The sequence below is a fragment of the Neoarius graeffei genome, chromosome 20, assembly GCF_027579695.1.
Source record: "Neoarius graeffei isolate fNeoGra1 chromosome 20, fNeoGra1.pri, whole genome shotgun sequence".
NCBI classification, from domain to species: Eukaryota; Metazoa; Chordata; class Actinopteri; order Siluriformes; family Ariidae; genus Neoarius; species Neoarius graeffei.
This window is the reverse complement of record NC_083588.1, coordinates 51,805,043-51,827,753: the sequence shown is the minus strand read 5'-3', so window position 1 is coordinate 51,827,753 and position 22,711 is coordinate 51,805,043. Positions and strand designations below refer to the sequence as shown.

Sequence of the window (22,711 nt, the reverse complement as noted above, 5' to 3'; positions counted from 1 at the left end):
GCTCAACGAGCACCTCGGTGTGATCAGCTGTTCGTTTAGTGACAGAATGATGGAACTGCCAGTGCACGCTCAAAGGTAAACATGCACACACACACGGACTTCCTCTGTCTGCTTGACTGCCCGAAGCGAGCGATTTCATGCACGTTATTTGCTTTAATCTCCTCAAATTAAATAACTTCCCAGCCACAGAATGGCCTGATATTTTGAGATATTACAGAAATAAACATGTATCACAACGACCACATTTCAGAAGGAACTAAATTTAACAGATTTTATGAAATCGAAAGGCTGTCTTGCTTTAACATATTTAACATACCTGAAACTAGGCCCTTTGAAAATGATTATTTTCATAATCATAATAATAATCTTTATTTATACAGGGGACACATTTCAGCATAGCTGTTTTCCCCAAGTGCCCCGATACGAAATAAAACACAAAATTATGAGTAAAATAAATTGCAGTTGTTTACAATACGAGATACGATATCAAACGATTCAATAGTGACCTGTTAAAATATATGTACGAGTAATGGCCTCTGCATGCTCTTGCGACAAGGCTTTCGCAGATAGCTTTTCGCAGACAGTTGTAATTTATCGTTGAGCGGGGAGTAATAGGCGTGCGCGATGTTATTCACTGCCACAACGCAAGGGGGCGCGAAGTCGCGAAATCGCTAGGAGTAGTTGGTGGGTGTGGTTAGTGGAGTGTTTATCCTCCGGTTACTTATAATGACTAGAACTGGAGTCGTATAGATGTACGTACTTCCTCACTTCCTCGATCAACCGCTCTTCGTGCTGCTCCATCTTCGCTCGTGTTTTTAAAAATGGCGGTCGTGAGAACAAAACAAACCGGGAAAGTAGGGAAGCAGAAGTGCGTGTACAGCGGATGTAGAGTGGACCAATCAGAGCCCTCTTGTCTGCGACGCTGTCTGCGAGGCTTCTGCGGTGGTCACAATTTTTGGGAGGTGCGCGCAGAGCGTCTGCGAAGGTGGGGGGGCTACGCGGACACTGTCTGCGATGCTATCTGCGAGGACTGCGTTGTCAGTATAAATTGGCCTTAAGTATAAGGAACTAATTAATTTTTAAATTTAGAAATTTACATCATTTGGACGTCTCTTAAATATTTTAATTGAGTCAGAGTTCTGTATGTCTCAGGGGACCGAATTCCACAGTTCTCATCTCATCTCATTATCTGCAGCCGCTTTATCCTGTCCTACAGGGTCGCAGGCAAGCTGGAGCCTATCCCAGCTGACTACGGGCGAAAGGCGGGGTACACCCTGGACAAGTCGCCAGGTCATCACAGGGCTGACACATAGACACAGACAACCATTCACACTCACATTCACACCTACGGTCAATTTAGAGTCACCGGTTAACCTAACCTGCATGTCTTTGGACTGTGGGGGAAACCGGAGCACCCGGAGGAAACCCACGCGGACACGGGGAGAACATGCAAACTCCACACAGAAAGGCCCTCGCCAGCCACGGGGCTCGAACCCGGACCTTCTTGCTGTGAGGCGACAGCGCTAACCACTACACCACCGTGCCTCCTTCCACTTGTATATTTAACTGTGCGCTTTAAATAATTTATTCTTGGATTAGAGGGACCAAAGTTGTCTTTCTGTCTTGTGTTGTTTCAAGAAGCACATTGAATATTATATTAAACTAAATAATAATAAACGGTCATCCAAAATGACGGTAGCGCTGTACCGATGTGTGTGTTTTGCTGCAGCCATTCGTAACGTGAAGTTTAAGATCCTGGATGCGGTCATAGCTCAGGAGCCGTTGCACCGAGGAGGCGGGCAGGTCATTCCGACAGCAAGAAGAGTCGTATATTCCGCCTTCCTCATGGTGAGCGGTTTCTGTTTTACTCCTTTCTTCCTGCAGAGTCATCACTGCTTCCATTAGTTGTATTGGAGTGTTTTCCTTCCTAACCAATATCCTAATTGATGAGCTCGAGTGCTCGGTTATTCTTGATTTTGTGCCAATATCCAGCTCTTTGCTCTGATTGGTCGGTTTCAGGCTACACCCAGGCTGATGGAGCCCTATTACTTTGTGGAGGTTCAGGCTCCTGCTGATTGTGTATCTGCTGTTTACACTGTACTGGCACGCAGGAGGTAACACGTCTGGCTCTCTCTCTCGCTCTCACACACACATAGCATTACCTACTTACAGCACTCTCTTAAATTGCAAGTACATGACTCACTTTTATAGTAACTGATTAAGAGCTGTCCTAGTACTCATGAAGTTAATCATGCTTTGTCTTTCAGAGGTCATGTGACACAGGATGCACCAATCCCCGGATCACCTCTGTACACCATTAAGGCTTTCATTCCTGCAATTGACTCATTTGGGTTCGAGACTGATCTGCGTACACACACACAGGGACAGGCCTTCGCACTCAGCGTGTTCCACCACTGGCAGGTACACACACTTGCATATACAAGAAAGCATTTTTTAAAATTTAAATCTATCACAATTAACTGATTTAATGCTGCGGTGTTTATTCTGAGCTACTTTTAACCTTTCGTCTTTCCAACACTGCATGGCCTTAACCATCACAAGATCTTTCATAACTCATGACTTGTACGTAAGGAATAAAAGAATCCTGCAGGGTGTCCGCGGAGTCTAAAAAAGTCTAAAATTACCGTATTGGCCCGAATATAAGACGACCCTGAATGTAAGACGACCCCCCCTTTTCCAAGTTCATCTTTGGGGAAAAAGTTTTTTGAAGACCTAATGTTCATTCATATAAAGCGTATTTATTTCAAAATTCTATTTAAAATTAGAGGCTTTTGTTTTTCACATTTAAATAGAGGTCATTTCAGTCTCATTTCCGTGAACACTTTTCATCGAAGTAAAAAAAGAGGCTAAACCGCAGGCTACTAGACAAGCCAAATTAAAACATTTAAATTGCATTAATTCAACAAATTTGTCAGGTTTAGATTGAAAGTTCATAAACTTCAGAATGTCAATGCGTTAACTTCCCATAGCCTACGGGTATATGGAATAAATTTGCAGAACAGTGCAAATGCTTTAAACAATGCATTAAACAATACATTAAGGTTTACAATAATAAACAACTGAAACAATGGAAAGGGTAGTTTGCTAAATTACAGCTACTCAGCACAGAGATCCGCAGCCTCACTTTGCTCACTCTCACTGTCCTCACTTTCACTTTCGTTTTTGGCGGCATTTTGTCTAGTCCGCGAATTTAAGACGACCCCCCTTTTTAAGAGCTATTTTTTACAACAAAAACACCGTCTTATATTCGAGCCAATACGGTACACACTTTCAATTTTAGGCCTAAAAAAGTCTAAAATACAGAGATATTTTGTACTGTTGGTCTAAAATCTCATTTGGGTAATTTAAGACCTAGGTTACGTGCAGAATTATTCTGCACGTATAAAATCTTCCCGGAAGTTCCTTTCAGCACCTAGATGTCACCCGGGATTGGTTAGCATCTCGGTGCTGAAAGGAACTTCCGGGAAGATTTTCTAGTTTCGGTTGTGTTGCCAGATTGGGCGGTTTTAAGTGCGTTTTAGCGGGTTTTGAACATATTTTGGGCTGGAAAACGTCAGCAGTATCTGGCAACACTGCAGAAGATTTCCTGGTTCCGGTTTACAGCGCTGACTCAGTTCGTGCAATTGCTGGTGTTGCGTAGGCTACCGTGTAAGCTCTGTCAATTTCAGCGACAAATTAAAAATGGAAGCGGACGAATTGGTTCCTAAAAGAACTAGTAAGGGGTCAGTCATCTGGCATTTCTTTGGATATCGCGAGGAGGACGTGGAACAGCAAATGCCAATTTGTAAAGTGTGCAAAAAAAAAAAAACACCTGTCATCACGAAAGGCAGCAGCACTACAAATATGTTCCATCACCTGAAACTCACCCGGTACAGTATGAAGAGTCTCTTAAACTCCGAACTACTTGCCCACGAGCTAAAACCCCCCCACAAGCTAAACAAATGACCATAGCGGCCTCGTTCTCCAAAGCCCCCCCGTATGAGAAAACGAGTCAGAGATGGAGAGCTATAACGGATGCAATCACTAACGTCATTGCCGAAGACATGATCCCGATTAGTATAGTGGAAAAACCAGGCTTCCAAAAATTACTAAACACACTCGATCCCAAACATGAGTTGCCTGGTCGCAGACATTTTACAGAGAAGGCAATACCGGAATTATACACAGCTGAGAGGCAGAGCCAGAAAACATTCAGTTCAAAAGTGTGCAAAGAGGAAAATTATGTTTTGCAGATCTCTCCTTCTCTCCCTCAATCTCTCTCTCTATTGTGAATGTTCCAGTGGTTCTCAGTAGTCAGGTTAATAGCTTGGAGATCTATTTTTTAAAATAATTTAATGAAAGACCACTTTTCTTATTTAGGCTAAATGTCTTTCTCAGTGTTGAGCTTGCACTTTATTGATTCGAGCTCTGAGCAGCTCTGTATTGTATTGCCCCTTTGTTGCAATTTTCAAGATTGTTTTTGCAGTTTGTGCCACATCTTTGTTGAATAAAAATAGTCTTATTTCAATTCAATTGTGATTAATCACCAACATGAAAATTTAAAATGTGTTGTTGAAAACCACCTGTAAAGTTAACCAAGAATGTTATTTAATCTGCAGGGATTGTAGTGAAAACAGTAAAGAGTAAAAGTTAGATTTCATGGGGTCCTTTAGAGGAGATTTAAATATATCGAGATGTATATCGTGAAATGGAGAAAATGTATCGGGATATTCATTTTTTTCCCATATCGCACAGCCCTATTGTCACGGTTTGTAGCAAAATGGGCTAATGCAAGTTTAATGACTGCTGGCTTGAACACAATGATTTCGTGGACTGGTTACGAGGGGTGTATGAAAAGTTTTAAGCATCAGACAAACCAAAAGGGATAAGGGATTTTTGATGATTTATTTTTCAACATAGTCCCCCTCAAGGGCTGAGCACTTGCTCCAACGGTGCTGAAGCGCTTTTATCCTGTTGTAGATGAAGTCCTTTGTTTGGGACTCAAGAAATCCCTCGACTGCAGCTATGACGTCATCATCACTGGCAAAATGGTGACCAGCCAAGGCTTTTTTCATTTGGGGGAACAGATAGAAGTCGGAAGGGCCCAGGTCTGGCGAATAAGGTGGATAAGGAACAAGTTCGAATCCACAATCGTGAATTGTTGCCATGGCAACCAATGAGGTGTGGGCTGGTGCATTGTCTTGGTGGAATCCTGGCCTTTTTTCTTTGATTGCTTCCCGTAGGCGCTTCACTTGTCCAGAATAATGCTGTCCAGTCACTGTGTGGCCCTTCTCAAGGTATTCGACCAGTATGACACCCTGGGAATCCCAGAAAACTGAAGCCATGACCTTGCCAGCTGAAGGAACGACCTTGGCCTTCTTTGGAGTCGGAGATGACGTGTGCTTCCACTGCTTTGATTGTTCTTTGGTTTCGGGCTGGTAGTGATGAACCCAGCTTTCATCCATAGTGATGAATCGAGCAAGGAAATTGTCTTCATCAGCTTCAAACAGTTCAAGATTGCTCGTGGACACAGTGCACCTGGTGCGTTTCTGTTCAGGTGTCAAAAGACGTGGGACCCACCTTGCCAGAAACCTTTGAGAATCCCAGTTCTTTGGTCAAAATTTTGTCTGTTCACTCAATGGATATCCCAAGTCTCTCTGCTATCTGACGACATGATATCCGACGATCTTGCATGACCATCTGCAGAGCAACGTCAAGGTTATCCTTGGTTGTTGCAGTTGGGGGTCTTCCTGACCTTGGGTCATCTTCAACACTGTCTCTGCCACGCTTGAATTCTCTGATCCAACGTGTGACTGTAGCATATAAAGGGGCACTCTCGGCTAATGTTCTCACCATGTCTTCATGAATTTCTGAGGCAGTCGTGCCTTTCAAATGCAGGTACTTAATGACTGCACGATTTTCTGTTTTCTCCATTTTTCACTAAATCGTTGGCCCTCGCTTATTCAAAAATCTGCAGAAAAAATAAGAAACATGCTAGAATCTCAAAAATTGGCAGGAATACTTACAAAGGTCTGTACTTTCAAAAAATCATATGTTTGATCATGCACCAACGCTTCTTCTATGCGATGCTTAAAACTTTTCGTACACCCCTCGTAAAACGTGTACCAAACAATCCGTTTGAGGCGTACTGCACATTGTGCAAAAGAACACTCAAACTCAGCACCCTGGGTGTAAAGGCACCGGAATCGCACGCGAAAGCAGAGAAGCACCGGGCTGCCCATAAAAGTCTGCAACGATCGCATGCCATCACTCAATTTTGTTCACCGTTGTCAGGTCCAAGCACATCTCGAGACGGTGTATCAGCTAACTCCGTGCAAACTGTAACGCTACAACACGCAAACCGTACGGAATCGAATGCCTCATCCTCAAGTGATTTGCGGGATGTCTTTGGCTCTACTGCAACTTAGTTCCTCATTAATGCAAGAGCGCACCCTAGGGATGTAATGAGTTTATTGGTGAATGATAATAAATTTTGTTATTTCGAAAGTAATTCAGGCTCTCCCAATTTTCTTTTTTTTTGTGTGTGTGGCATAAGTCTTAAATTTAACCTGCTATGGTCTTAAAAAGGTCTTAAAAAGTCTTAAATTGAACTTGTTCAAGCCTGCAGACACCCTGATCCTGAATCGCTCCTGAAAACTTGGTTACCTTTAAAGGGTGACGTATTATGAAAAAGCGAGTTTTTCAGTGCTTGTACACATACTTAAAGTGCATGTCACAGGTAAATTCAGGAGCGAGATCAATGTAATTCTCCTATTTAATATTAAACTTTGGTCAAATATCTGTCACATTTTGTGCAATTTTTTTTACCTTGCGCAATACCAGAAAAATTCAGTTGAAATCGAGCCGTTTGAGGCGAATTGGTCCGCCTCTGAAAAAACTCGGCATTTGGATTTCCCGGGAAACGTTGATTTTCGTGACGTCGCGTGCGGGACACCTCCTTCTGAATCCTACATCAGCGCTGGTTTGTTTATGAGAAAACGACCTGGTGGTTTTCTGCAAATTTCTTCAACGTTATCGCGTAATTATTAAAATGGTTAACAGATGTAGCGTAGGAGGGTGTAGCAACACCAATCTTGATGGGATTAGTACTCAGCATTTTCCAAAAGACCGGACAATGAGAGAGAAATGGGAGCGCTTGGTCTACACAGGCTGTGCACTGAAACCGTGCAAAACCCTCCCAGCCTGCTGGCACTTCCGCAGATAACGTCACAAATCTGGCTCCAGACTCCCTTGGGATTTTTCCAGACGCGTTTTGTTATTTTATTTTTTCTGCTGTAGACAGATGGCCTTGTGCAAAATTACCCTTCTGGATGAGTGTGGAAAGGGACATACTTTCATATTTAAAAAAACTGAAATTGGTCCAGAATATGCACTTTAACAAATATTCCACGAAATCTCGTCATACATGAGCTGATAGCCGACGAGGCACATAGCGCCGAGTTGGCTATAAGCCATGCACGACGAGATTGAGTGGAATAACTGTTTTATTCGATCCACATTCACTGGATTTTGAGAAACGGAGCATTTTTATTTCTTGCAAATTCAATAAATAAAACTTTATACAAAACGTCCGACAAAATCGTTTCTGCTGAGAATGTAAACAAATGACAGTAGCAATTTGTGAAAAATGCTGCTGTAATAATTCTTGAAAAATAAAAAAAGATACGCTCTTACCATCAAATACTTTTATTCCATATTTTGTTGATTTTTTTTTTTTTGTATTTTTGAGGATTTTGTTTTCAAGTAGAGTTTTTATTTCATCCTCGGTTGGTTCAGCAACACGCGCCGCCATTTTGTTTTTCTCTCCTCATGGTATATGAGCTGATATCCTAGTAGTAGAGTAGCCAATCAGAGTGCGTGATTGCTCATATCCAGTGAATGTGGATAGAATAAATTGATATGTTGGGTGTTTATACAAGGTGGATGTAAATAATCTGTCAGCTAGGGGAGAAAGAGGATTAATTCTCGAACCTACAGCTTTAAAACTTCAAATCATGAAGATCTATCTATCTATCTATCTATCTATCTATCTATCTATCTATCTATCTATCTATCTATCTATCTATCTATCTATCTTATAAACTATATTCCTTCAGCTATTTCTGTTTCTTTTAAATACTTGATAACAAAGCCACCATTTTGTTTTTCTCTACTCACAGTATATAAGCTGATATCCTAGTAGTAGAGTAGCCAATCAGAGCACGCAATTGCTCATATCCAGTGAATGTGTATAGAATAAATTGATATGTTGGGTGTTGATACAAGGTGGATGTAAAAAATAATCTGTCAACTGGGGGGGAAAGGGGATTAATTCTCGAACCTCCAGCTTTAGAACTTCATGATTTGAAGATCTATCTATCTATCTATCTATCTATCTATCTATCTATCTATCTATTAGGGGTGGGTGATATGGGCAAAAAATATCATCTCGATATTTTTTAGGATTTTAACGATAACGATATTTTGACGATATTTTAAAAAAAACACTTGCTTAAAGATTACAATAATTACAATGACTAAAAGAATCATTGCAGTGACACAAGTATTTAAGGAAAAGCCATATTTATTTTCTTAAACAACTTTAAATTAATAAAAATGAATAATTCAATTGACAGTTCGTAACGGCAGCAAACATTCTAATCAACCGTCTCTGACGGCAGTACGGGTCTGCAAATATCCCGCCTGTTCCGCTGCCAACAACCAATCATATGTCGATCTGAACCAACAGCTTTCCAATCATCTTGCAGCTTCGTGCTCCGCTGTCCCTCTCCTGCCGTTATAGAAGTACTGCGCCTGCGCAGCGTCAAAATAATCCACGAGAAAAGTGGATTTTAAAGCTTTTTCTGAGTCATGAGAACCAACCTAACACTCAAGTATAATCAACTTTTCATGGCGATTTCAATCATATGCTCTTCGCGACCGTTAGTTTTCACAGAGTCCAGTATTGATATCTCCCCATTCATGTTCAGAGGGTCTGGTCTCACTAATCCGAAAAAGATGCCTGAAAGTGGCCGGCGAGTGACAGCACTTGGCCTGATAGGAGCCCGTCACAGCTTCTTCTTCTTTGTTTTTTTTTTTCCCCTCAAAAAAAAAAGTAAGCTACAAGTCAAAGTTTTTCAGTATAACAATAATAAAGAAAAATGTGCTCAATTTAAAATGTATTGAAACTATTCGAAATCGGCTGATCGGTTCATTCATTATTATCCGTGAGTACAGAAACACTAGTAATAATTTCTGGATCATTGCTATAAACGTGGACTAATATTTCTTGGGAACCAATGGGTTAATGACATGGAATGAACCAACCGACCAATCGCATTTTTTCTTCAGATGGTATCTGGGTAAATGAGCAGCTGTCTCAGCCAATCACATTTTATTGGCTGAGACAGCTGCTCATTTACCCAGATACCATCGGAAGAAAAAATGCCCACTCCTACCTACCTACCTACCTATCTATCTATCTATCTATCTATCTATCTATCTATCTATCTATCTATCTATCTATCTTAAAAACTATATTCTTTTAGCTGTTTCTGTTTCTTTTAAATACTTGATAATTTTTGGAGTTTTGTTTTCGAGTCGAGTTTTTATTTCGTCCTCGGTTGGTTCAGCAACACGCTCCGCCATTTTGTTTTTCTCTACTCATGGTATATGAGCTGGTAGTAGAGTAGCCAATCGGAGCGTACGATTGCTCATATCCAGTGAATGTCTCTATCTGGATATCTGGAGTGCCTACCAAACCACAAACTCTGACATTAGACACCCAGTCAGTTTCTTTTGTGCTACCTATTTCAGAAAACATGCGCTTCAACAAGCCGTTCAGATTTGGCTCCTCTTTCTGTGTCACAAGCGGAGCTCATGAGGATTAAGGCCAATTTATGCTGACAACCCAGTCCTCACAGATAGCGTCGCAGACAGTGTCTGCGTAGCCCCCCCACCTTCGCAGACGCTCTGCGCGCACCTCCCAAAAATTGTGACCACCGCAGAAGCCTCGCAGACAGCGTTGCAGACAAGAGGGCTCTGATTGGTCCACTCTACATCCGCTGTACACGCACTTCCGCTTCCCTACTTTCCCGGTTTGGTTTGTTTTCACGACCGGCATTTTTAAAAACACGAGCGAAGATGGAGCAGCACGAAGAGCGGTTGATTGAAGTACGTACATCTATACGACTCCAGTTCTAGTCATTATAAAAAAAAAAAAAAGTTCTAGTCATTATAAGTAACCAGAGGATAAATACTCCACTAACCACACCCACCAACTACTCCTAGCGATTTCGCGACTTCACGCCCCCTTGCGTTGTGCCGGTGAATAACATCGCGCACACCTATTACTCCCCACTCAACGATAAATTACAACTGTCTGCGAAAAGCTATCTGCGAAAGCCTTGTCGCAAGAGCATGCAGAGGCCTTTATCCCACCCCCTTATCTGAGTATCTCAACTCACTGCTTGAGAGCTGCCTTTGCGACTGAATATTCATGAAGAAAGTGCTCCCTGATTGGCTATTGGAAGAGGGGTGGGGTGAGCAGTCGCTCATTATCATTTAAAGGAACAGGAACTCGGATCGGCTGTTTTGAACAGGGCTGTTCCGACAGCGTGAGAAGGGAGCTTTATCCTTGTCGTATTTTGACCAAAGAATGTCACAGGCATTTCATTAAGACCTCGGGGAACTGTGTCAACGTTACATTTACCCATAAGCCGCCTCTGGCTGCAAAGCATCGGCACACTCGTTCCATAAATATTGAATAAACGTCTCCTTACAGAAACCTTCACCTTAACAATTTCACACGTTTTTCATCTGACTCGTTTTATGTGCAGCATCTGCCATACAAATTCCTGTGAATTAGCTATTACTATCGAAACGATACCATGTTGCTGTCCAAGTCATATAGAATTGAATCAGAGCTGAACAGTGCTGAGATTCGAGAACCTCCTCCAGTTGGTTGAAAATAGGTTGATGGTCTCTCCCCTTCCGCTACGTAGCCAAGATGGCAGCGACGTTTTGACCGTTATGACTACACCATGTGAGTACTCACAGTGCACTGCATGTTGCTGTAATTGTCAGTATGAACGCACTTGTGCAATCAAAATAGCAAGTGTAAGGGTGGAAGAATGTGAATTGAGACACAGTGCTAATCTTCAGCAGTAGAATTCCCTCTTATTGAGAGAACAAGGCTTAAGAAGTCTTCTAAAAAATAATCGCACTGAACGCGTTTTGGTGTTCAGTAGTGAAGCGCTGAATCAGCAGATTGTGTATTAATAAAATCCCATCACCTGCGCCGAAGTATTAGAAGTTCTGTCTTTACACTTTATAAGCTAGTGCGAATTAGGGCTGGGTATCACAGTCAGTTTCCTAGATCGATTCGATTTCGATTCTTAGGGTTTTAAATTGATTAATTTCGATTCGATTCAATCTGAATCAATTCAGTCTGCTCTTAAATAATGAAAATATCTCCATACAATACGTTGCAAAATACACGTCTTTGTTTTGTAAATTTGACAGTTCACATGTAACTGTAAGCAAAACTGTCTTATCTTCCTGTAATTAAAAAAGTGCAAATAAAAGTGCAAATGTAAAAAGTGCAAATGAACGTTGCAGTAAATTGTATTGTTTAAAGGGCTGATGACACGAACATGACTCTATGCAATTTCTTAAATAAACTATACAACATGGCAAACATGTTAGATTTCTGTTATAATTACGTGAAAAGAAGCTGTTGTTACGCAAATATCCAACTTTTAATTGCACAGCGCAAGAAAACTGGGTCCGTGGCTCGCGGCCATGTTGTGACGTCAGCGTAAGAACACGCTGCGGTTCACTGGCTGTTCTACTCCGGTTCTACTCAATGGAAATGGCGCATGAAAACGCCGGTGAACTCTCTAGTGCTAGCTCTTCCTCTTCTGGGAGTCTAGAATTGTGTTGATCTCTTCCGAATAGAATCTATGATAGTCTACCCTCTTTACCCTTTGCCTCTCGTTGCTAGGCGGCAGTTACATGAAAGCCGCAAGCTTTCACAAGCAAATACATGACTGATATCACGCCGACTTTATGATTACATTTATGATCATCATGTAGAATCTATAGCTCTACGTACCTTTATCTTATGTCGTTTCACAACACATGTTCTGACAGGAGGACCGTCTTTGGATCCGGCATAGCTACTAGTAGACCCCCTCCGGAATACTGGCAGTGTTGCCAGATTGGGATTTATCCCGCCCAGTTGGACGGTTTCAAGTGCATTTTGGTGGGTTTTGAACATATTTTGGGCTGGAAAACGTCAGCAGTATCTGGCAACAGATACTGCTGACGTTTTCCAGCCCAAAATATGTTCAAAATGCACTTGAAACCGCTCAACTGGGCGGGAAACCTCCCAATCTGGCAACACTGTGTAGGCACTGCTGATGGTAGTAACACACGTTTGTGCTGAACTGAACACCCAAGAGATTCCTTTAAGCTGGGAAGGGTGTCAAAACAATCCAAATCGAAGTGTTCAGAGCACAGGACGGATGTTGGTGAGGGCTCCCACTTGTCACGAGTGCGCCTGACTTGCTTCACCCACTTCGCATGCAGCTCGGGATCTCTGGGAAACTTGAATAAACTTACTCCATCCTTGTGGGTTTTGGAGCAAAAGCCGGCAACACAACGCGAAGGCATAATATATATATATATATATATATATATATATATATATATATATATAAAATAATGTATAATAATACTAATAATGACAAACTGAACACCTGTCGCATCAACAACAAACTGGTAAGTTAGGAGGAAGGTTCTTTCGCTGACGTCATATAGCTCCTCCTCCTCTTTCGTCTCCTGGGTGCTGCAGCCCCGTCAAATTTGCCCAAATAGCCGCGTTTTTTATCATAACTTGTAAAATAGGCGCCTTCGTGAATTAATATATGGATCATCGGGAATTACTTTTTATGTTATAAAACATCGCCAAAGATGTCAAAAACGTGTCATCAGCACTTTAAGTGAAAAAATATTAAAAGTATTAATATTAACAAAACGAAGACAGTAAACTTAAACTGTCACACTTAAGAGACAGAGATTCTTGTTGAGGAAAAGGACTGCGTCGACAGCGATGTCCAGGTGTCACACGTGATAGCGACTCTGTTTGCTGACTGCATTTTCATTCGTATCGCGTCTTTCACAGATGTATACTTCATGGGTATCACAGTTTCAGTCAGATGTTTACGTTGCACCATAACGTAGTGTGGTTCGAGTACCTGAATGAGCTGCCCGAATCCTTCATTTTCCACTACCGAGTATGGGCGTAAATCTCTGCAAACAAAAGTTGCGATGGCCTCTGTTATCTTTATGGCCCGCGGAGACTCTGATGGTAATGCTAGCAGGTCCTTCAGTTTCTTTTGTTTTGCTCCGGGCGGCTTGTTGTCGGAAGCTAAGGTTAGCGTAGCGTGGTACCTTGTCAGGTGGTTTCTGAGGTTTGTAGTATTCCTACAATAACTGAGCTCTGCTTGGCATATCTTGCAAAATACCTTGGTTTTATCAAGCTCTTCGTCCTTTGTCGTTTTAAATTTGAAAGGATTCCACACGTCAGATTTCATTTGAGACGGCTTGCCGAGCGGCGTTTTCCCTGCCTCAGCCATGGCTCTGGCCTCAGCCACTTTGTGTGCGTGCTTGAACGTCACGACGTACGACTGCGCAGCTGCGTCATCACGCACGAGACGGCTGAGGGAGGAAAATCACACAACACACGAGACTGTGTTGTGGAAAAAAAAAACCCTCAATCTCATGCCCTGTGAATCGATAGTGCGAAATTTAAATGAAATCGATCCTAAATCGATTTTTTTTTACCCAGCCTTAGTGCGAATCATAGCGTTTCATTTCTGTCTTATTTCTGTAGATTGTTCCTGGTGATCCTCTGGACAAGAGCATCGTGATTCGGCCATTGGAGCCTCAGCCAGCGCCTCATCTAGCCAGAGAGTTCATGATCAAAACTCGTCGACGCAAGGTGAGACTCTCACACACTCACTCCTTCTGAGAGGCTTTTGAGTACTCGGGGATAAAATCTGTGTGTTCCTTTCGAGGTTATTCCACATTGCAGTTAAAAATGTCATTTTGGCAGAAAGAATCAAATCAGCCCTGCCTGTATATTTAATGTGTGTATATAGGGCTTTCCCCAGGAAAAAAATATCAGAGCAGTGTTATTGATACAACGCTCAGCCCGAAAGGCCTGGCCGGGCCCGGAGGGCCCCGAAGGCTGCTGGAGAGGTCCGGGGGCACGTTCCCCAGAAAATTTTGAAATTAGGGACTTCAAATGATGCATTCCGGTGGCATCTAGGCCTGATTTAGGTACAATTCAACATTATTAAATTTGCTCTTTTTTACCTTGTCAAATACGCAAGGGGCAAAATTAGATTTGAAATGAAAACACTTCGGGCAGCACGGTGGTGTAGTGGTTAGCGCTGTCGCCTCACAGCAAGAAGGTCCTGGGTTCGAGCCCCGTGGCCGGCGAGGGCCCTTCTGTGTGGAGTTTGCATGTTCTCCCCGTGTCCGCGTGGGTTTCCTCCGGGTGCTCCGGTTTCCCCCACAGTCCAAAGACCTGCAGGTTAGGTTAACTGGTGACTCTAAATTGAGCGTAGGTGTGAATGTGAGTGTGAATGGTTGTCTGTGTCTATGTGTCAGCCCTGTGATGAGCTGGCGACTTGTCCAGGGTGTACCCCGCCTTTCGCCCGTAGTCAGCTGGGATAGGCTCCAGCTTGCCTGCGACCCTGTAGAACAGGATAAAGAGGCTAGAGATAATGAGATGAGATGAAAACACTTCATAGCACACCTCTTCATTTTCCAATTCCAGGATGCCAGGAACCAAATCGAGGTCAAATCACACAACAGCGCCATCTAGCGACCAGAGCCGAGAACGTGGTTTTATGTATGGTTGCAAATGGCAGTCAGTGCACGCAGTGAAACCATTGGATTGAGTACCAGGATAGTCTAGACCAGCGGTTCCCAAACTTTTTTGGCCGCGCACCCCCTTCTATACTCCAACCAGGTTGACACACCCCCAGTTCCCCAGTTTCAAAAAAACACACGCTTTCTTATAAGGGAAGCATCTTTAATTGTGCTAAATGATAACAAACATCGTTTGCCACACCTGCAGGAAACCACAAAAGTGGAAAAAAAAAAAACACCAAAGCTTTCTTACAAAGGCAGCACGTCATGCTCGAATGAGAACATCGAATCACATTAACATATTATGCGCTCTCGTATTTGAATTAGATAGAATTTGATTGAAATGTAACAGTTTTAAAACGTTGCAACACGGTAAAAGCGCAAATTCATTACAAAGGGAGATCACATCGAGGCATGTAGTCTACCAGCCAGATATGGGGAAAATATATGATTTTCATCCGTGTTTAAAACACTAGCAACACAACCCTGTCATTACAAGGTTATGAAAATGAATTGAGAATGAATTTAATTTGCAAAAAAGTTAACATATAATAACAGTAAAAATAGCAATGATAATTATGAACATATGCATTTTAAAGAGAGACAACAATTAAGGAGCATATCAGGAACAGATAAAGAAGAGGATCCATCTGATTGTGAAGTGCAGCGCTGGCGGCTCAGTCTGCAGCGAGAGAGAGAGAGACAGACAGACAGACGGACGGTGGGTGGGTCAGTAGGCTATATAGGTCCTATTTTCAGTAGCAGTATATATTTTTAGCAAGATCAATGCCATTTGGCCAAATACATATCAATATTAATGCGACGGATGGGCCTGCATCTTGGCACAGAGCTCTCCGATGTTTGGGGTAATTGAAGACAGTCTCAGCCTCAAATCTTTCTCAACATCTCCCAGTCTTTGCCGATGTTTAGTTGCCAATCGGCATTTAGTTTTGCCGATTTCAACCAGTTGAGCATCGCGAATGAATGAATTAATGAAGCCACAAACTACTGCAGAACCATTACGGCATAGAAGAAGAGTTAAAAATCGCCATTACATTTTTTATCTTGCGCACCCCCTAGTGACAGCTCGTGCACCCCCGGGGGTGCATGCACCACACTTTGGGAACCCCTGGTCTAGACCTATATATGACAATATCTTCCTATTTCTATAGTTATTACTCCTTTTCAGAGAGGAATAGGAGATATTTAGATGCAGAAAGTACTCTGCATTGTTCAATTTATGGTATTGATTTTTAATCCCCCGCTGGCCGAAAGGGGATTATGTCATGGCGATGTCCGTCCTGGGAAGGATACTCACCTTCTGAAATCAACTCCTCTCAATTTTTGAAGGAATTTCACAAAACTTGACAGGATTCTTTGTTATATGTCGGTAATACGCATATTGCAATTTCGTTCAGTTCGGTCACATTTTACCAGAGTTATGGCACAGTTGCCAGCGGGGGATATTGTGCTCTCAGAGCACTCGTGTTTTTGTGTGCAGGTGACAGCGCGGCGCTGACGTTTCACAGCGCAGTGTAACGCCGTGTATCCACGCTTTGGGGAAAGCCCTGTTATATACAGGACACTAAATGGTTAATTTAAATCGTTCATCTTGTTCTCTTCACACATAATAAACCAAGATGATAATATAAAGGGAAAACGGATGTCTATTCTGTAATACAAATTACAGGGACAATTGCATAAATATTTTAGCCTGGTTCGCCTTCCACCAGTGTCACAGACCCTCGTAAGTGGCCTCTGTATAAATATGACAAACAAAGTTGTAACTCGTGCTCTGCTCGAGCAGACCACAGGATTCTGACATTTACCCCTTTTCCACCAAATCAGTTCCAGGGCTGGTTCGGGGCCAGTGCTGGTGCTGGTTCACAACTCGTTCAACTTGTGAGCCAGCTGAGAACCAGTTTGCTTTTCCATAGCTCGCGGTGCTAAGGGAAGCCACGTCATTACATCGCTGTATACGTCAGTTACATCGCTACGTTTGCATAAACCTTGGCGCGAACATCGAAGCAGCAACAACAACAATAATAATGGATGACTTCGCGTTTGTACAGCTGCTGCTTCTCATCGCTTAAAAATGGCGATCTTTCATGGTCTTGTTATTGTTGTTGGTCTTAACAACTCCGCCCCCCCGCTGACGTAAGCGGTTCTTTCCTCTGGCCCAGCAGAGAGTTGGTGCTAGCCTGGAACCGGTTTTTCTGGCCCCAGAGCCAGTTCTTTGTCAGTGGAAACAGAAAACCCGGTTCCAAACTAAGCACTGGCCCCGAACCAGCCCTGGAACTGCTTTGGTGGAAAAGGGGCAATTGTGGATGTTCTAGACATAAAACAGCAGAGAATTTTATTTTTTTTTTTAAATACATCAGAGGCCACTTTCCTGCGTCAGGAAATCTAACATGGATATTTGTTTTCCTTGTGGAGTTTCAGAACTGAAACTTTCCTCCAAAGGAGAATTATTGGTTTGGAGTTTTCTGTGGTCGTGCTCACTAAGGCATAATCACAATAACCAAAAACCAACGAGTTGCCTTTTACCCAGTGGTCCTGCACTGCGTTTCTGTCCCCATTCATATTCTTAACTGTCTTGCTGTGGAGAAGCTCTATCCACTGGTCTGTCCTCCATCATTTAAACGCTTTCCCCACTTAATAAAGTGGCGCTGTTAGCTAAACAGCTGAACTAATCAATACAGAAATTTATTGCCAGCGACTGATTAACATATCAATGATGTCACTGGAGCTACTACAAGGCCTGCAGTCCTTTCTGTAGGAAAGCTTCTGATTGACCCCATTTCCTGTAAACCAACACAATACACCCCCTTTGAAGAGTAACGTTTTAATCTCAATGAACACAAACAATTTCCAAAATGTTGACAAGACAAAGTTTAATATAACATCTGTTTAACTTATAACGGGAAAGTAAGGTTAATAATACACTACCGTTCAAAAGTTTGGGGTCACCCAGGCAATTTTGTGTTTTCCATGAAAAGTCACACTTTTATTTCCCACCATAAGTTGTAAAATGAATAGAAAATATAGTCAAGACATTTTTCTGGCCATTTTGAGCATTTAATCGACCCCACAAATGTGATGCTCCAGAAACTCAATCTGCTCAAAGGAAGGTCAGTTTTATAGCTTCTCTAAAGAGCTCAACTGTTTTCAGCTGTGCTAACATGATTGTACAAGGGTTTTCTAATCATCCATTAGCCTTCTGAGGCAATGAGCAAACACATTGTACCATTAGAACACTGGAGTGATAGTTGCTGGAAATGGGCCTCTATACACCTATGGAGATATTGCACCAAAAACCAGACATTTGCAGCTAGAATAGTCATTTAGCACATTAGCAATGTATAGAGTGGATTTCTGATTAGTTTAAAGTGATCTTCATTGAAAAGAACAGTGCTTTTCTTTCAAAAATAAGGACATTTCAAAGTGACCCCAAACTTTTGAACGGTAGTGTATAACTTAGATTACACGTTTTTTCAGTTTTACTCAAATTAGGGTGGTGCAAAAATGAGTACACCCCACTGAAAGTCTCTGGAGCAAAGCTAAATTGTAGACTACAAATGTCTAATTTAACAAGAATGCAATCACAGGTGAGTCTAACTAGTCATTACACAGGTGTCCAGCAGACAGTTGACTATAAAAGGGAGTTACTTAAAGAAAACCCCTTCCCGTTTCATGCTGTCAGCAATGGCACTACATGGAAGAGAAATGACACAAGACCTGAGAAAGAAAATAATTTCTTTCCACCACAAAGGTGAAGGCTACAAGAAGATCAGCAAAGCTTTACTTATCAGTCAGAATACTGTAGCAAAAGCGCTACAAAAATTTAAGAAAGATGGAACTGCAACCATCTCACAGAGACGTCCAGGTCGTCCACGGAAGTTAACACCTCGACAGGAGCGTCTTCTGATGAGAAGGGTTGAAGAAAATCGGCATGCAAGTTCACTGCAGTTATCTAAAGAAGTAGAAAGCCAAACTGGGGTGACTATTTCCCGTGACACAATACGGAGTACACTGCAGAGGAATGGCATGCATGGATGCCGTCCACGAAAGAAGCTTCTCCTAAAGCCCAGGCACAAAAAAGCCCACCTAGAGTTTGCCAGGGCCCATGCTGACGAAGATGAAGACTACTGGGACTCTATACTCTGGAGTGATGAGACCAAGATAAACGTTTTTGGAACTGATGGCTTCAAAACTGTATGGCGTCGCAAAGGTGAGGAATACAAAGAAAAATGCCTGGTGCCTACAGTGAAACATGGTGGTGGCAGTGTCCTTATGTGGGGCTGCGTGAGTGCTGCTGGTGTCGGGGAGCTGCATTTCATTGATGGCATCATGAATTCACAGATGTATCGCTCTATACTGAAAGAGAAGATGCTACCATCACTCCGTGCCCTTGGTCGTCGTGCACTTTTCCAACATGACTAAACACACATCTAAGGCCACTGTTGGATTTCTGAAGAAGAACAGGGTGAAAGTGATTCAGTGGCCAAGTATGTCTCCTGATCTGAACCCAATCGAACACCTATGGGGAATTCTGAAGAGACAAGTTGAGCATCACTCTCCATCCAGCATCCAGTCACTAAAAGAGGTCGTTGTTGAAGAACGGAAAAAGATTGATGTTGCAAAATGTCTCCAGCTTGTTCATTCCATGCCTAGAAGACTTGGTGCTGTCATTAAAAGTCATGGAGGCCATACAAAGTACTAGATGTAGTAGTTTTTGTTGTGGGGTGTACTCATTTTTGCACCACCCTAATTTGAGTAAAACTGAAAAATGTGTAATCCAAGTTATATAATTAACCTTACTTTCACGTTATAAGTTAAACAGATGTTATATTAAACTTTGTCTTGTCAACATTTTGGAAATTGTTTGTGTTCATTGAGAGATTGCTTGTTAGTACCATATCTTAATATTCTTCTTTTTGCTACTTTTCCTTCACTCTTTGTTCATAATCATCTGAGATTCTCTTTCGCACGATGTCTCAAGATCAAGTGGTTGAATGTTTGTAGGATTTATGTAGAGTGAACGCTGTATGTGGAGTTTTCACATATGCTGTGAAAATTAATTTCTGCATTGACAGAAATGTTTAAAATATTCCTGGTACTTACATTTGTACGCCGCTACAACAGCCAGGTTTGCTTCAGACTATTGTCATCTTTCGGTTTTCCGCAAGGGATTATTTCTCCTCCTCCTCGGCTCCAGCTAAATTATGTGGTAGTATCGTGTGGTACCCTTGCATGCTATGGATGTACTAGATCATCCAGGTACCGTTCAACTACTATTAAATGCCTACTGAATATTCGTAGCCCCTATATACTACTTTTTGCATACTAAGGGTATGTTCACACTGCAGGCTGAAGTGACTCAAATCCGATCTTTTCGCCCATATGTGACCTGTATCCGATCTTTTATTGACAATATGAACGCCACAGATCCGATTTTTTCAAATCCGACCCAGGCCGTTTGGATATGTGGTCCTAATTCCGATTCCTATCCGCTCTTTTCATATGCGACTTCAGTCTGAACCGCCAGGTCGCATTCATCCGACTTACATGTCATCAACAAGCCACAAACGTCACTATTCTGCGCTGAAGTAGGCGGCGGGTCTCTCAAAAAAAAGTTACAACAACATGGCGCATAATCACGGGCGCAGATAGAGGGTGGGACTCGTCCCACCCAGATTTAAATTCGCCTCGTTCGGTCCCCCCCACTTATAGGGAGGAAAAACCGTCTATGCTGTCTTTCTTTGCATAAGGCAAACCTCACGGAAAAATCAAAAGACTAATTACCATTCGGTTTATTGAGGTGCACAGCAGTGTATACATAGTTGCAACAACTCACATAAAACAAAGACTGATATTCGGTTGGTTGAGCTGCGCAGACTGCACAGGTTGCGAGCTTGAGCTTGGTTGCTATGGTAACCCACAACAAGTTTGACAGGCATATTGGGGTTGGGGTTGGTTTGCTGGCAGCTTTGTCCCCCCCAGTTCAAAAAAGCGTATCTGCGCCCCTGCGCATGACATCAATGCGAGGGACGCTTCGGGCTGTGAAGGTTCTGAATCTTCTCAATGGAAGGACGCAGAGGTTAGGGAGCTGATTTCCATTTGGGGGGATGCAGCTATTCAAGCTAGATTGGATGGGTCATACCGCAACCGGGCGGTTTTACTTCCGTAAACACTGGCCATGCTCACTGCGTGTGACGTCGTCGTATCCTGCAATGCGCATGCGGAACACTTTTAGGTCGCTTTTCGTTCATACTGAGGATCACATACAAGTCGCATATATTTGTTAATGTGAACGACCTCACAAAAAAATCGGGTTTCACAAAAAAATCGGAATTGAGCATTAAGCCTTGCAGTGTGAACGTAGCATAATAGTATGGAAGTGTGTTTGAATGCAGGCTTTCTTTTTTTTTTCCTCTCAGCCTTTTCTTTTTCTTCTTCTGCATCATCTTTTTCAGTTTACTAGATGTTGATGGGTCGTTTCACGAGGTCTTTGCTTTTTAAAAGCAGCAATATGTTGAACAATTTAAAAAAAAAAATCAAAATTAAGCCGTGATGTGCTTTAATTTTCTGTTAAAAAAAAAATACAGCATATCATGGGGGCAGCCATGGCCTGAAGGTTAGAGAAGCAGCCTTGGGCCCAAAGGGTCGCTGGTTTGGTTGCTGGGACCAGCAGGAATAATGTGAGGAGAGTTGAGCGAATGAACAGCACTTTCTCTTCCCTCTGTATCATGACTTCATGGTTGAAGTGCCCTTGAGCAAGGCACCTCACCCCCCAACTGGTTCCCGGGTGCTGTAGCATAGCTGCCCACTGCTGTGTGTGTGTGTGTATTCATTGCTTCAGATGGGTTAAAAGCAGAGCAGGAATTTTGCAAGTGTACATGTGACAAAAATAAAGGCTGCTTCTTCTTCATTTCCCTGTCACAGTGATCTTTCTGATGAAGTACTTTCTGTATTTTATTTTTTAGGTTTTACACTTAATTTTTTTTTTCCTTTCTCCTCCCTATGTTGTCCACAGGGTTTGAGCGAGGACGTCAGTATCAGCAAGTTCTTCGACGATCCTATGTTGTTGGAGCTGGCGAAGCAGGATGTGGTGTTGAACTACCCCATGTGATGGAAAACGACATGTTCAATAACTCACCCAACTACGTCATACGAATATCAATCCCTAATCACCTGGCCATGAGACTCGCCACAGATGCTTTTTTTTTTCTGTTTAATACTCACTTCCCCAATGCCAGGATTAGATATTCTAGTGTGGCAGGGAAATTCCTCTGGTTATTTTTAAGCTTAGCTTGACAAGTTGTGAATGCAGTGTTTGTGTAGAACATTAATTTTCATTACACTTGTAACTTTTGTCATGTCTTTTGTTTTGTGCTGGGGAAGACCAGCTTCTCATCAAAATTAATCTTGTGTCACACTGATAAACTGTGTTTATATTTTTTTATATCTCAGTACAAGAATGTTTTGTACAGTAAAATGATGAGAAACAGGTCTGTGTCTGTCTTTTTATAGAACAAGTGATTGTATAAGTGCTGAAAGAATTCAATTTCAATGTGATTCAACTTCAAGTGATTTGTATATTGCATTTTATATTTACTTAAGCATGACAGTCAGTTCATTAATTGTTGACACTCTTGGTGAAGATGGGTAAAAATCTAACCTTTTATTAACCTAAATTTATACTAAAGTATGAATCATTGTAGGGTTATATAAACACACTCCTTCCACTACGTTATCATTTCTACGG

At 42.2% G+C, this 22,711-nt stretch overlaps 1 protein-coding gene across 1 annotated transcript in view; it reads left to right on the top strand.

Moving 5' to 3' along the window:
* The window catches only part of eftud2 (elongation factor Tu GTP binding domain containing 2), a 98,589-nt gene extending 76,136 nt beyond the window's left edge, over positions 1–22,453 (top strand). Inside the window, exons 24-28 of the mRNA XM_060901952.1 lie at positions 1,730–1,848; positions 2,020–2,114; positions 2,268–2,421; positions 13,898–14,005; positions 21,980–22,453. Coding sequence (XP_060757935.1) covers positions 1,730–1,848; positions 2,020–2,114; positions 2,268–2,421; positions 13,898–14,005; positions 21,980–22,075 — 572 coding nt within the window. The 3' untranslated portion in view covers positions 22,076–22,453. The remainder of the gene's footprint in view (positions 1–1,729; positions 1,849–2,019; positions 2,115–2,267; positions 2,422–13,897; positions 14,006–21,979) is intronic.
* The last annotated feature ends 258 nt before the right edge of the window (positions 22,454–22,711 follow it).